This window comes from Crocodylus porosus, unplaced genomic scaffold (genome assembly GCF_001723895.1).
Source record: "Crocodylus porosus isolate Cpor-Errol unplaced genomic scaffold, CroPor_comp1, whole genome shotgun sequence".
In the NCBI taxonomy this organism is placed as follows: domain Eukaryota; kingdom Metazoa; phylum Chordata; order Crocodylia; family Crocodylidae; genus Crocodylus; species Crocodylus porosus.
Window position 1 is genome coordinate 4,263,083 of NW_017728913.1, and position 15,639 is coordinate 4,278,721.

At 38.9% G+C, this 15,639-nt stretch overlaps 1 protein-coding gene across 3 annotated transcripts in view; it reads right to left on the reverse strand.

Moving 5' to 3' along the window:
* INPP4B (inositol polyphosphate-4-phosphatase type II B) overlaps nucleotides 1–15,639 on the reverse strand; it is a 385,552-nt gene that overhangs the window by 148,732 nt on the left and 221,181 nt on the right. For all 3 annotated transcript variants that reach the window (XM_019534402.1, XM_019534401.1, XM_019534403.1), the window contains exons 11-12: nucleotides 13,253–13,383; nucleotides 5,448–5,552 (exon numbers count right to left, since the gene is read on the reverse strand). In XM_019534402.1, coding sequence (XP_019389947.1) covers nucleotides 5,448–5,552; nucleotides 13,253–13,383 — 236 coding nt within the window. The remainder of the gene's footprint in view (nucleotides 1–5,447; nucleotides 5,553–13,252; nucleotides 13,384–15,639) is intronic.

The window sequence follows — 15,639 nt, forward strand, 5'->3', positions numbered from 1 at the left end:
TTTTTTTTCCTGCAAACCCCTTAAGAATACTCTGGATGCCCTTTGAAACATGACAAGTGAAGCATAAGATGAGAAAAGACCTACTGGATGTCAAAGTGCAACTTCCACAAAAGAATTAGCAGTTACTTTGAACTGCTCACAGCATATATTTGACACAAGGCATCAGTCTTTAGTGCCTGTCAAAGGAAACCTATTTCAATAAACTAAATGTAATGTGACAGCCAGATAGGACATATGCTCAGAAATTATTTATCCTTACCCTGACGCTCAGAGACTTACTATTATGTATTATTCGTACTGTGCTGTTACCTCTGGGTCCAATCAGGATCAGGGCCCTACTGAGTATAAACACATATAAATAGAAAGATGATCCCCGTATCAAGGAATTTACAGTCTGAAATCCCAATCTTGCAGAGGTATGCGTAGGCAGACTTCTGCCTCCATGTAGACAGCCACTCACTGCGGTGCAGCATCTCTTTGTATAGTTAATGTTTTATATCTGTGAATTTCACTGAGTTTAATGGAATGTATCTATCTAGCTCTGATGTCACTGAGATAAGCACATCTTACAGAAAAAACAAAACAAAATAAACCACCAAAATCCTCCGTAAGCAGTGGACAGAAAGACAAAAGTTTGGAATTTCTCTCAGGCAACTTAATTCACTCTTTTAAACAACCCCCAAATTTGGACAATCATGTCAGCTCAGTAATGTTTTATCTCCCAGGCGAAAGGGTTCAGAATGGGATGGCAAAAAGAAAGGAAGACTGCTCAGGAAAAGTCAGGTGCTGGAAAAATAAATGTTAATCATGATTTAATCAAGTGGCAACCTTCCTTCTGAGTTGCTGTTTAACAGCACAGCACTGGACTGCTGTGGTCCTTGGGTGAGGCATAAATTAAATTTCTGTGCAACTTGTCATTAAAAACATGATAGTACTTTCACAGGAATGGAAGCATTAGCTTCAGGCTGTTGGTTAAATTGAAATTTGTGTAGGTATATTCTGCCTAACTAAATCCCCATGTGGTCTCTTGGATATGCTGTTTCTTCATTTCTGGTACAAAACAACAACTCTACACAACAATTTAAAAGTAAACAACTCCCAAGGACCTGCCAGGAAGAGCATATACAGGATAGGATACAAATGGTTACACACATGTTCCCTCCCATTTATGTTGCCTTCTATTCAAGCCCACGCCTATGACTTGTACAAACAACACAGGTTCTTAAGCCCTTCAGAAACTGGTCAGAGCCAATATGTCATGCAAATATTAAAAGCTATATGTTCTATATTTGTTTCACAATATAGAACAAAATGTGATAAGTCTATAGGCAAGCTTTTCCTTACTATACTGGAGTTTGTCAGCATTTCTTTAAGTGACTAAGATGACAGTAAAACCATATGCAAGCAGCACCAGTAGAATACTGTGCAGTAAGCATGGACAAGTGACACTGAAAAAGAAATACTCTGTAAAAACCATATGGAGGGTGTCAAAGAAAAATCTTTGGTTTCAGATGCCGATGGCAAAAAGGTCAAAAGGCTAACATAACATATTTCATCATTATAGTTCTATATCCAACCCCCCCCCTCCAGCTTAAATGTAAAATACATGCGCAGTCAATCTTGCATGAAACCTAAGAACACACAGAGTCTGTTCACAGTCATGACTGGCAGTCCTATAATTATTCAAGCCTGGCGTGTTGTAATAGGCTACCCGGTAAACTATAACTTTGGAAAGATTTCCACCTTCTGCGGAGACCTCCACACACACTCAGGAGACATAGTCAGCGATTTGGCCAGTCGCTGACCTCTCCCCACCTACGGTAAAAGTTTTCAGGTGTATCCGTTCTGCCAGCTCATTCGTTCTCGCCAAGAGCTCACGAAAATCTTCAGATCAAAGTTACCTGTATGCTTTGCTTAAAATCTGCACCACGCGGTTTGTAATCTGCGCAATGAAAATATCTGCCTGCTGAACTGAATAGCTCAACTTCTCTTTCTACACCGCGCAACCACAACTTCCTTCCTGCGCTGCAATCTCCTGTAGTGTAAGTAAAAATAAACTTTCTGTATAACCAAGACGCGTTAGACTTCCTGACTCCTCCCGCTTACCCACCTGCCCGATTATCTACCCCACCCACGTCCAGCCGGTCATGCCGACCCAGGCTCGCAGGTCAAGGGTGCACCGGTCCTCGGACGAGACAGAGGGAACATGAAACATGGCTTTTCCCAATCCTATTGATTTTTGGCACTCAGTGGCCTGGTGAGTAAAACACATTTTTATACCCTTTTATACATTGGCACATCATCATTGCAGTTGTATTCCAGGTGATACGTGCGCTGCCTTTGTTTTATTTATTTTTAAATTTATCAGAACAAGCCTAGCATGAATGTCCCTAGCCAGATGATCATAATTTAGGAAGTATAAACAATGTAGTGTCTATGATCACAGTAAACTAATTGCTGAGCCTTGCAATGACTTCCAGTTCGATAGGATTTGCACTATGTGCAATATACTTTAAGACCCCAGGGATGGAACTATAGGCCCTTCACAGGGAAATCCCTGCTACTAGTCTAAGACACCTAATGTTTTAATTAGAAAAAGCACTGCCCTGCAAGATGGTAACTTCCAACATTGTTCTCTAAACAATTTATACAGAAAACAAAGGTGTCTCCCATCCCAATCACAGCAGATATTGTACCTGTGCTGGAGCTATATGTTTTGACACCCTCATACCTCTCCCTCTTACCACACATGCCAGTGAGAGTAGGAGCAGTGGCAAAGCCCACACACATGAAAGGAAAGAAAGAGTCCAGAAAACACATTAGAGAAAAATCATAAATAAAAATATATTATATAAAATCCCATCATCAAGTCCCCAACTCATCCTATAGGCTGACTTTCCTACCTACACATCAAACTTCAGCTGCTCCCTTCATCACATACTATCGCAGCAAATTGCATTATAATCCAAAACCTATCATACCTTTTCTTTTTCTGGAATAAGACCTACAGCTAGTTCAATAAAAGTCCTTTGGAATTAGGACTATATTACCAAACAATAATCACAATCTTCCATGTCTCAGTTTCCCTGACTAGCCTGAACATGGGGAAAGAAGAGCTAGAGTCCCTGCTAGGACTCAGAGCTACCTGCATGTGGGATGAGAAAAAATGGACCTGAAGCAGCACAGAAGGATTGGAGGTAATACCTGGGAGACTTCCAGGAAAGACAGGGATGGTGCAGCCTACAAAGCAAGGCATTCACCTGGAGCTGGAGAGACTTTGAAGCAAGGGAACAGCTGAGCTAACTTTGGGTATTCAAGGATGTTCGGGTTGGCCTGGGGACAGAAGGACTGTTTAACCCTTTGGAGGGGTCATGGTCTTTCTGCTCTATCACCTCTGCCCCCAGCTAAATACCTTGATTGAAGAGGAGCTGTCTGTTTTGCTGCTTGGAACTTGCTTCTTTCCCCTTTGACAAGGCTGGAGTCACAGAATTAAGAGGAATAGGGATTCCCCCTCTGGATACTGCCCAGAAGCCACACCTGGGCTGGCTTTAGTGGGTACTCAGAGGGCAGACAAGGCTGGAAATCCCAAGCCCTGATCCACCCACAGAATCTGCTGGCCACGTCCACAGCTGATGCCACTGCCCACATGGCGCTGATTCTAGTGCATGAGGCAAGAGCTGGTATAAGCTGCGGAAGGGGCCAGGACATGCACAGCATGACCCAGCAGCTGGATCCCATGACTTTGCAGCTGCCTGAGGGTCAGGCACAATCAGTTGGTGGGCTGGATCTGGCCCACAGGCCCACAGGCTATATTTTGCCCACCCTGATCTAGAAACATTGCTGAATGCCTCCAGAAACATTCCTAACATCCCCAAAAACTACTTGTAGAGCTACGTAAGCCCGGAAATAATGCAACTCAAGTGCAAGTGAAAGTGAAAGTAGTTAAGTTCCAGGCTGTAGTTAAACGCAAAAGAGATCTCCATCTGAAACATTTTTAAAGGCCCATTAAAATGGTAAAATGAAAGTTTACTGAGTTTCTAAGCTTAATTTTGATTGTATAATGAACCATGATATAGCTGGAAGACAGGGCAGAGTGGTACCTTATAAACTAATTCAGAGAGGCATAAGCTTTCATAAGCAACAGCTTAGTTTGTCACAACTGGCAGTGTGATAGAGCTCCTGACTGAATCCATTCCTATTCCCAACTCATTGTTTCAAAGTCCTAATCTTAAATGACTTCACACAACTCAGGATGCATCTACACATAACAGTGCAGTACTATACAGGAAAGTGTTACTGTGGTGCTCCTTCAGAGCTAGCATGCCCTCCAGAGAAGCAGGGTGAAGTAGCCTGGTTGGAGCTTTTCACCTAGTGCTTGAAATAGCCTGGAATTATACTGGGCTGTATAAACATGCCAGCACTCGGTGTGTGTAGCACTTTTCCTTTTCTACACTAAGTTCTAACAGAGGTTTTAAAGCAAAATTCAATGGACACTAAACCATGAGAACTGAGAAAGAGGAAAAATAGTTTTAATGAGAACTGGATATACATTTCATTCATCCAACATATTTGTGGAATTCAGTTCTTTTCTTTGTCATCAACTCAGCAGACTGAATTTCTTAGAAAATTGCATTTGAAACTGAAATTTTTTATGAAATATCTTTGTAAATTCGAGGGTACAGTATACCTACAAATTTTTCACCATGAGTAGTCCTTTCAGTATTCAATATGGAGCCCTGAGAGTATTTGAACCATGTAATTGGTTACTACGATCACATGGTGTTACTTCCCTTCTTTGATTGGCTTACCTAAACTTCATAAATGACTTCTGCATATGTTGTGATGATATGAATCTCAGCAATTGTTTCAAAAAAACATTTCTCATAAGCATTTTAATACATATAAGTTTCCCACCATGAATGTTAACAAAAAGCAAATGGTTTCACAGCTCACACAAAATTGCTTCTAGAAATGTAAAACCTTTTGAATATTTCTCTCACTATACTCTCAGTACTAAAGCCAGCAACGTTGTATGCAAACCTACCGAAAAGCCTAACTAAAAGGAAACTGAGCTATTTCACCAGTTTCCCATTATACGTCTTCAGGCACCATGTTTATGGTTGCTGTATTTAAATACTGGCGAATTCTTGGTTCTTCTAATATCAAAGACAAAATTCCATTTAACTTAAGGTAACCAGAATTTGGCCCTACGTAAATAAGTGTTTTAATACTAATGCAAATATGCAGTTCACCTGAAAGCTCACCTGTCTTATCACCATTTCTCTCTGGTAACAAAAGTATAACAAAGAAGAAATAAGACACTTTGTAACAGCAAGGCTGTGAATTAAAATGCATATAATTGAAAAAGAAAACAAAACACTTTCTGTTTATACAAGCCATCTAGTGATACATTATACATGGCATTTTTTGGGTAGAATATACCTTACCTTTCAACCGCGGACTGTGCACATGCATTCTCTGCAGATGGAGATTTATTGGAACAAATTCTAGTGTCTTTTCTCCTTTACTACAGCTTGATTTGAAGGAAGATCCTGAAAACAAAAGTTTAAAGAATCATTATCTTAAGCACCCACCAGATGTTGTCTCATTTTTTAAAATGTGAGGACAATAGTTTATGTCAGCAGCATCCTTTAATTTGCTTTTAATGTGTAATTGTGTATTAAGAAAAGAATGGCTTCCTAACTGCATCTCAGCATGTATCCATATTGCAGCCGACAAAACAGCTTTTAATTCACAAACCAATCTAATTTTTTTCTAGGTGATAGACATTATTCCTGCTGTCTGCAATTGGTCTGTAGCATGGTGGAAAAGATGCCAGAATTAACACATATTATGTTTATACTGTGCTAAAAATACAAGGGTACCATGCAAAGGTGCTATACATTTGCACAGGCAAAGAAATGCTTAATATTTTTTTAAAATCAAAACTTTTATACTGATTATGCCATTGTTTTCCTCCCAGAAAGTTCAAAAATACATCAAGTGGCTTATGTTTCAGTAGGTTTAAATTAGCTTTCAGGTAGGATTAAAAGATTCTTCATACTCATCACATCAAAGTAGAAGATTATGAGAACCTACATAACATTGTTATGAAAGTTTCTTGTGCAACTTCAACATGACACCCTTGCACATAGGGATTATATTAGTCTTTCATGACAATCACAAATTACTTTCTCCCCCAAGACCCATACCTCATTCAGTGTATAGAATGGAGAATGCTCACTTAAAGAGAAAGCAAAATAATCATTAATCCTCACTATTTTTCAGTCCGGGGCATAGCCTATTAAATGAACCCTTCAAACCCTGCTCAGAAGAGAGAATTTCCTTACAGGCTTTTTTTACAATGTGTGTCACTAACGTGCTTCACAGACAAAAATGAATATATTGTAATTATACCCATATGATACCCATTATACAGACAATGAACTGAGGCACAACTCTATAAGGTTAAAAGTATCTATTAACTCTGACATCCAGGACCTTATCAGCAAAGTACTTAGCACCACATAGCATTTTGTATGTTAAAAGCAGAACTCCCTTTGAGTATTAATCATTTCGGAAAAACAGCCCATGATTTTTCAAGCTAAGCACCTGAAAGATGAGGTATACACAATTAATTATAAGAGTCTGCTTTAAATGACTTACCAAGCACTGCACAGAAAGCTGCACTGGAGGAAAGACTCCAAAAACTAAAATTTTTGGTTTAGCCAGGGAAAAAAAAAAAAAAAAAATCATCTCTGAAAAAGGGCATCGGAAGCCAGTGGCCCAGCTCAGAAGTTAAGGCCAAGTTTTGAAACCAGGATACAGACTGAGGTTCAGGAGTCAAAGTCAAGAATCAAGAAAAAAAATCAAAGGATGGAGTGCAGTTTGGAGAAACAGCCAAAAACATCAATGTTAATAAGCACAGAATAACTATAGATGCTGCCCTAAGTCACAGAGCTACTGGCCACAAATCACAATCCCATAAGGCCAGTCCATCCGTGGTTACTCTGGACTAGCTGAGTGAGTTTACTCAGAAAGCAGTTAGTCACAGACCTCAGGTGGGGAGAAAGCTGGCTCAGGTTGACTGCTACTGACTGGTAATTCTAACAAACCGCAAATGTTTGGTTGGAAACAGAAATAGTCTGCCATTTAAGCTAGTTGCTGAATTGAACACACATTCATAAACAGTTTTGGTCTTCCCTAGAACTATTTCTCAGTCAAAATAATTTCAAAAGCTTAACCACAGCTTCTGACTCATTCATTTTACATTATCTAACCTATATAATAAATTAAGCAGACCACTGACAACAGCCTTCTTTACTATGGAAACCAAATTCATCCCCAGAACTACTCTTAGCCTCTGCATTGAATTATGCAAGGATTTTGTGAGGGAAAGCAGAATGTAACTAAAGTTTGTATCATAAATAAATATAAGATGGGCCAAATTAGTGTTGCATAGGCATCCTTCATTCTGGTACTTCTTGCATACTTGAACTGAAGTCTTAATAACATTTCTCTCAATGTTGTTTTTTTGGGTGTGCAATATGTAACAATTTACATCTCCTATACCTCTGATCAGATGTTATATTTAAAACTACTATAATCTATACTTCTAGCAGAAAATATTCTTCTGACTTCCTTTTTCTAAGGCCCATTTTCAATCAAACTTAAGTAATACTTATTTCGGTGGAAAAAATTCAGGGAAATTAAACAGTGAAATTAAATTTGCAATTTTCAGGTAACTGTGGGTGTTCTTTTTGGTTTAGGCAACCCTTAAAGTGTTCTTTTAATCTCAAGCTTTCCTCTTACTAATACAAATGAAAAGTTAATAAATCATCTTTGTACATATTTGAGCACTGAGATCTCTGGACCCTTCTTCTTTGACATATTAATAATAAATCTAATACTTTATTACTTGTTTTTCTTTTGTATTCCAAGACAGATAAAAATATATATTTAATTTTACTCAGTATTATTGTATTTTAATGAAAAGGACTAGGGACAAATTTGTGAAAACAATAAATGGAAAGATGAATCTCTCTGGAAGAATTGATTCAGGAAGAAAAACTTCTGGCAGAAACAAGTAATGGTCTATACAGAGAATCTATAGATACTAAGTTCTACACACCAAAGATAGAAGATATCAGGAGAGCTTCATTAAAACTTTGTCAGGATTAATCAAAGAAGGCTATTAAAAACATTGGTAGGTCTAAAGTAAAGGAACAGTCTGAACCAGTTTGATTGTGAAGGGGATTGGGACACATTTTAATATCGTTAGTACACAAGAGGGAAACAGCAATCGTAATAATGTAGATTTAAATTAGCTGCATGGGGAAAGATGCCTTCCTTTGGTTTTGAGATATCACCTATTAAATACCTGTATGTTTTATAAATAAGAAACAGTTAGTGATAATTTAGCACACCATACAAACATAACGATTGTAACAAAGGAAACATCATGAATTTTACAGGTTTTAGGAACCCAAATTGAGAGCAATAAGTATCTCAAAAAAAGGCACTCAGTACTTCAGAGTACCAAACTTTAAGACACCAAAGAGTAATTTATGATAAATAATTCATTATGTAAACCGAAATGGAGATTTTTGAGGGAAGTCTGAAAAAGAATGAAATATGCTGTTTGTAGATGAAGATATATATACAGAAAGATAAATGGATACACATAAATCAAAAAGGGACCATTCACAGTATAAATTTCAGTGTTCAAATAAATCTTTGCTGGATTGGGGCCCAACAGTAAAAAAAAAGTCACATATAAGCCACCTAACTTTGCAGTTAAATTATCTGGCCTTCATCTCTTAAATGATTATGCACACACAGTGATGGCTATACAGTTGGCTCAAAAGAAAAAATGCAAGTACAGTGTTAATTAAAACTGACAATAAAGATGCTTAATTAAGGCAGTCAAGTAAGCTCAGGTTGTGGAAAAATGACAACGCTGGTTACATCTTTCCTGATAGTTAAGTTAATGTTAAGGTCACCCGCTAGGCCAGGACTGTCCAAATTCTCAGCCTTCTGAGGCTACATGGACACAGCGTCCCAGCCCCCCTGACTGTACCATGTGGGTGTGCAAGTACCTCCCTGTCCACCACTGCACTGGGCACACCGTCTCCCCCACCCCACTGCATAGGGCAGGCACATGAGTGTGAATCTCATTCCCTGCTAGAAAGCATGAGCGAAATCCCTCAACTCTTCTGGAACACGTGAGTACAACTCCACTCTTCCCATGTATGAATGTATGCCCACCTGGGAGCCTCCCAGCTGTTGTATCGCACGACCCTGGACTCACCCTCAGTCCTCTGTGCCCCTCACTGCACTACCTCATCAGGAAGCATCAGCCAGAGGAAGAAAGGGGATCTCAGAAACTCTCTCTGCTGTTGCAGCTGAAGCAATGGGAGGGAGGGTGAGAGGAATGGGAGGCAGTAGGAGGAGAGCCTAGGGGCTGCAACTTAATCCCTTGTAGGCCCATGGGCCGCCAGTCGGACAGCACTGCTCCAGGCTATACCTGCTGACTATCTATATCACTATGCTTGTCCCTTGGAGGCCATCCAGCCCAGCTGCAGAAGCTCTGTTGAACTCGGTCAGTCCCAGTCCTGCTCAGCCTTCCACTTTCAACTGTATGTTTAGAAGTCATCTGAACACTGAAGACTTTGAGTGGAGAACATCTGCCAGCAACCATCCCCCTATTCCCTGTTCCTGTCTTCCTGCATGCCACTCCTTTCCTCAACCACCCATAACCAGAGATAACTCCAGAGAAGAGACATGTACTTCGAAGACGTACTGGTATTCCTAAAACTGTTCTACATAGAAAACTGGAGTATACCTTACTGCCATGTTTTGAGAGCTAAGCAGCACAATATGGATGTCTTGGTGCAGATTATAAGGTGTGCTAGAGATACGGAAGGGCAGCTCCCATGGTTGACTTAGGATGACTTCAAAGTCAATACTAAATATTCCTTAAGTTTCAGTTTTATTAGTTTTCCATTTTGGCTGCAGTACATCACCAACGGCATACTCAGTATACAATGAGCAAGTAAAAATGATACAGATAAGCTCACTGTAAACAGTACATTGGGATAGAATGTGAAACTTTTTTGAAACAGTACAAGCTGCCCTTTTCATCCTTGCACCAATGTGCATGATAATATATTTAGAATTGCTACAAATTCGACCTCAGCATGGAAAAAGCTACTTTAAGGAACCCATAAGAGTCTGAAGCAAAAACATACCTTTAAGAAAAAACAAAAAATCTCAGGTCCTGTATGCATAGCACATTTACACTGGTGCAATTTATTCTGGTTTTGTACACGGGTGAGTACATTACACTGAGATAAGGCCTGGACACACATTCAGCTATGCTGGAATTACTATTATAGCCTTTTGCCACTGGGAGCAGAGAAGCAGGCATTAGCCTGTTTGACCATAACAAATGATTATCTGAATAACTGCAGATACTCAAGGCGTTTCTGCATAATTTACACCAGTTTTACCTTTGATTTTTTCTGGGGTAGTTTAAGATTCAAGTTACTATGATACATTTGGCATCCACTGTCTGATTATATCAGTGTAAAGGCCAATTACATCAGTGTAAATGTGTTTTGCCTCAAGGTCTCAGCCAAAGGTCCAAATGCAATATGTATATTGTGAGCCTTCAAACCACCCTGACTTCTGAAGGTTCATTTGAGCAACCTGTATACCTTACTTTTTTGGGATGAATCCTGCACTCTCTAAGGGATCAGAATAAAGGTTTGGAGCCTTGGTATGGCACATTATGCATTTATATAGTGTTCAAAAGCATGCTAGAGACCTTAGGGTGGAAACAGATTTTGCCTTTGTGCTGCCATAACAAATTTTATGCCTGCCTGAGTTCCCCCATTTGTAATTTCCCAGGTGCCTGTCAACATTTCAGTGTGATCTCAGCCCCAGAATCACATTGGAGCATCTAACTCAGTCCTGGGGCTGAGACCACCAATCAGTTACAGTACTGGGACCATGCCGCAGTTTCCAATTTGTTCTGGTGTGGCATCTGGGGCACCAGGGAAAGCCGAAGTTTCTCCACTTACAGAGACATACCCTGGGGATTCCCAGGGCTTGTTTCTCTAAGTGGGGGAAACGTTGCCTGTTGTCCTGCAAGATCAATGGGTGCGACAACAGGTGGTATATGTTTTGCCCAATGAAGTGGATCAGTTATACCAGGACACAACCCAAAACAGCTGATCCATTTCATTTGGCAACATCTATTTATAGCCTAACAGAACACATATAAAGGCCAGTATTCTGAAAGATGTATAATCTAACTTTACCTGCATCTTAATAAACTAGAATTAAAATAATAAAAATATGGGGCAAGGAAAATGGTTTCAGTGTACACACATCTCAATGGTTCCGCTACAATGGTTTTCTCAAAACAGTAATTAAGCCACTTTTTGTGGCTTAATGTGAAAAAGACAGGTTTTTTCATATATCAATGAATACCTTTCAATATAAATTAATACAAAAAGAATTAGCAGAAGTGAATTTTAAGGAAGGGTCTGAATGTTAGTCTTCCAATTATCCACTCATTCTTTATTCCTCATCTCTTTTTTATATATGCTTATTTTGTTCTCTTCAGTAATCTTAGCTTTCAAGTTCCATAGTGGCCATCTCAGAAAACATTTAAGAAGAATAAATCAGAACCATCAACTTGCTCAAACTCACTTAGCTCATTAAAGATTTAATGATATGTTTGAAAGTCAGACTACCTAATGTTTAACAACTTGCAGTCCAACAGCAAGTTATTCTAAATACTTGCATCTAGAGAGGGGAGTTTTTTGGTGTATGTGTGTAAATAAAAAATCCATTGTTCTTGAATGATTAATAGGTTACTGAAATTGTGATCCAAATGGGTTTTACTATTTAGGTCCACATGTAAATGCCATATAATATAACCTCCAGAGTATGTAGTTTTAATAAATCTTAAATTATGGGATCCAGGAATTGTTTTTTGCCAGCTGCTTTTGTAAATAAGCACCAAATCACATTTAGGGATCATGATCATTTTAAAAACAAAATGATACAGAAAAAGGATGAGTAAATTGTTCATACTATTATCATTTTGGAAGAGAAAGATGTGTCTCTGAGACGCTCCATATTTTTTGTATACATAAGAGACAGTTTCATAACCAGACTGATAAAAAGCTGGAGATAGAAATAGGCAAATACTGTAAAAAAAAATCTAAAATCTTTATTTGGGATTTTAAAATTAATATTCACACCTCTTCTGTATTTGTTTTTTACAGATATTCCAAGCTGCAGTCTCCCAACTGGTTATGCAGAGGCAAAATTTTGTACCTGTAGGGAATTGTGTAGGCTTTAATGGTGTTCTACAAAAAAAACCCATGCACAGTAAATGGTAGGCTCACAGCATATGTGACCACATATGCTGGTGGAAATGTTTATCAAGAATTTTTTTTATGGCATGTCTATTTCTGTGGTCCCTGTGGCACCTCTGTACAGCACACTCCACTTATCCATTCTAACTCTGCACAGGACAAAAGTGGAAAAGTGGTGCTGAAGATGCAGTGAGGGTGACCTCCACAGCTGCTTTTAAGAGCTGCCTTTAATATGCTTGACAGCAGGGACTGGGCAATACCCTGAGCACAGTTTCACCATCTCACTTCCAGGGTTGACATGCATGTGGAGTGGCATCTCCAGCAGAGCTGAGTAAGCAGTAGGCCTGTTGAATCTCCGAATCAAACAGGCCCCGCCATGCTCTCCATGACGTCAGGATTAGTTTGCTCCAGCTCAAACTGCACTAGAGTTTATTCAGTTGCATTAATTGCACATGTAATTGTACCCTCTGTAGAGGGTTTTGGCTTCCTTTGTAGTGGGGGCTCTTGGATCTCTTAAGTGCATTTTAACAACATGTTCAGCAGCAGGACACTGGCTGTCACTGTCCCCCTGCTTAACCTCTGGCATGTTAGGGTGTTATGCTTTGTGGCTGTGTGTCAGAGTTGACTACATATTTTTACTAATGGGTTAGACAATGGATTTGCATAGGATGGTTTGGATAGGGATTTTTGTGTCTCTGGGAGTGGTTTGGAATAGATGACCTCCAGAGGTCCCTTCCAGCCCTACTTTTCTATAATTTTATGATTAACTGTGCTTTTATTTCTGCTGCATACCCTCATATAAAATACTGATTAACTTAGGTATTTGTTCCTCTGAAGGATGGTAGAGATTATTTTCATACCTGTGTACTTCCCAAGTTCTGCAAGAGTGTCTTGGTACATGCTCAACATCTGATCGCAGTGCGCAATTACACTTTTACGCATATTGTCCCAATGAGGAGCAAGTTCCCCCAACTCTTTTAATTCTTGATTCCTGCATGAAAAGGCAAAAAACATAGCATTAGCCCAATTACTGAGTGTTAAGAAAACATACAACAGCTCCATTTGTTGAAAGAAAAATCTAATATTTAATGGTTATAAACTATTAATCTGTTCTTTATACAATGTTTCAAATAGACTTTTGATGGAGTTTGTTTTAAATGGAAACCAGCTAATACTAGATAAAAAGTCATTACAACCTCACATCTGTTTCGTGACCTATGTGAAATGAGCTCATCTCCTCAGCTCTCAAAGAACAGTATTACTGAGTTGTGAAGAAAATGGCGTTCAGTAGGCATGACTTCAGTAGCATGAGGACTATTCTGTATCCCCAAAAATGTCTCTTTCCAGGACAAGGAAGAAATGAGCCATCAATCAGCATTGTGAAGATATGTTAACTCCTACTTTGCTGAGCATAAAATTCCTCAGTACTTTATTTCTCTTTCATAAACGTTATTCTTGGTCTGAAAAAAAAACCTATACAAAGAAACCCAAATGCAGCATTTCTAAAAACATCAGTAAAAACAACAACCATTTTCCCCTCCCCCTCAACTGTTATCAAGTGCTGAATCAGGATGCATTCTTTTAATGCTTAATCTTCAGCCTTGCAGCTGCATTCACTAGGTCAAAATATCAGTGTTGTGGAAACTAGACATGTCATTGAAAATCCAAAAGGAAATCCTTTAGCAAATTATTCATTTTCCTGTGCGTTCTTTTGAGAGCTGACTTGAACAAAATTGAGATCACTTTAATATCCTACACAAACAAGTGCAGCTATAGTGAATTAAGGCTTTCTGTTTTTTCTCCCCCAACCTGCTACTCAAGTTTATCCCAAAGCTTCCATTAATGTTTGGTGTCTCTGCTTCACATAAAACATTCACAATTTTCAAAGGCGTTGAAAAGTACAGATTTTGATTCTATACCACACTGAATTGTTCAGAAGAAAACTTGAATGATATTATGAAACAGTTTTGCTCACTTCTACCTTATACAGAGCCACAAAACAATGACGGGAAGCTGAGAGATTGTTTTAATATGATTTCTATGGAACCACTTTCTCAGAGTTGTCAATTAGTAAAAAAAAAAAACCAAAAACCAACAAACCAACCCCCACGCCCGCAAAAAACAAAACAAAATTAACAACAATTCTAAGGAATTCTGGAGAGGAGTCAGTGATTCACAAAACCTTTTTTAAAAAAAAGGTCCTCATATTTTGCCATCATCACTTCATGTATATATGATTAGACTGAATTTTTGCTGAACTGCAACACAACAACAAAATTCAAAACAATGCCAGTGGAAGTAAGTATGATTTGACTCTACTTTATTTTTAAATTCAGTTACTGATGTTATTAAATACATCGTAAAAATAAGTGTGGTAGCTAAATTTACATTTAGCTACTATATTGACTCAAATATAAGACAACCCTAAATATAAGATGACCTCCCAATACTTTGATTCTACATATGGAAAAGCGACACATTTGTTATCATTTTCTAGGGGTAGAATATAATTATTGGAGGTTTGCCTTGATTGAGTCTCCCCTCTCACTGCTACAGCAGGGAAAATAAATCTAGGGGGAGGGTTAGGTAGCCCCCTGCCCTCTGTCCCCCATCCCCAATTCTTTCCCCTGCAGCTCCTTCCTCACTCTTTACTGTCAAACCTTACTCTCTTTGAGCACATAGAACCAAATAGAAAATTTTAAAAAGCTGATTTTGAAATAAGCATCCCTTTAGTAGGTGGAATATAGACAAATTATTACAGGGACCCATAGACTTAGTTCATTTAGATCTGATGCAGTTCACCCTTTGTGAAACTGCTCCAAGTTTTAGCAAAGGTACTCCCTAAATACACTTTTAAGCAGCATATTTGTACTTACGTATAGTACAAACTATGCATGATATTAGTCCACAGACTAAGACTCCTGATTTACCATATAGATCATTGGGCTGGGCCAGGCCACAACAGAGTCAACAACATTTCAAGCTAAGGTGACCTCAAAACTGGTACTGCTCAGTATGTGTGTCTACTCTAGGTACCCCTCACAAAGGATCCACGTGCTAATTACATCCCCCTCCCCACTCATGACTGGAGCCAGGTGCTTTTGTCATGAGTCCTGGGATACTCCAAAAATGTATATGCAGAGAGGGAGTAACAGAGGGATTCTAAGTGAACTGTTCAGTGCCTCATTTACTGCTGTTTGCCAGACATTTACGGATAGTGAAGAAACAGGAATTATTGGAAATGGGA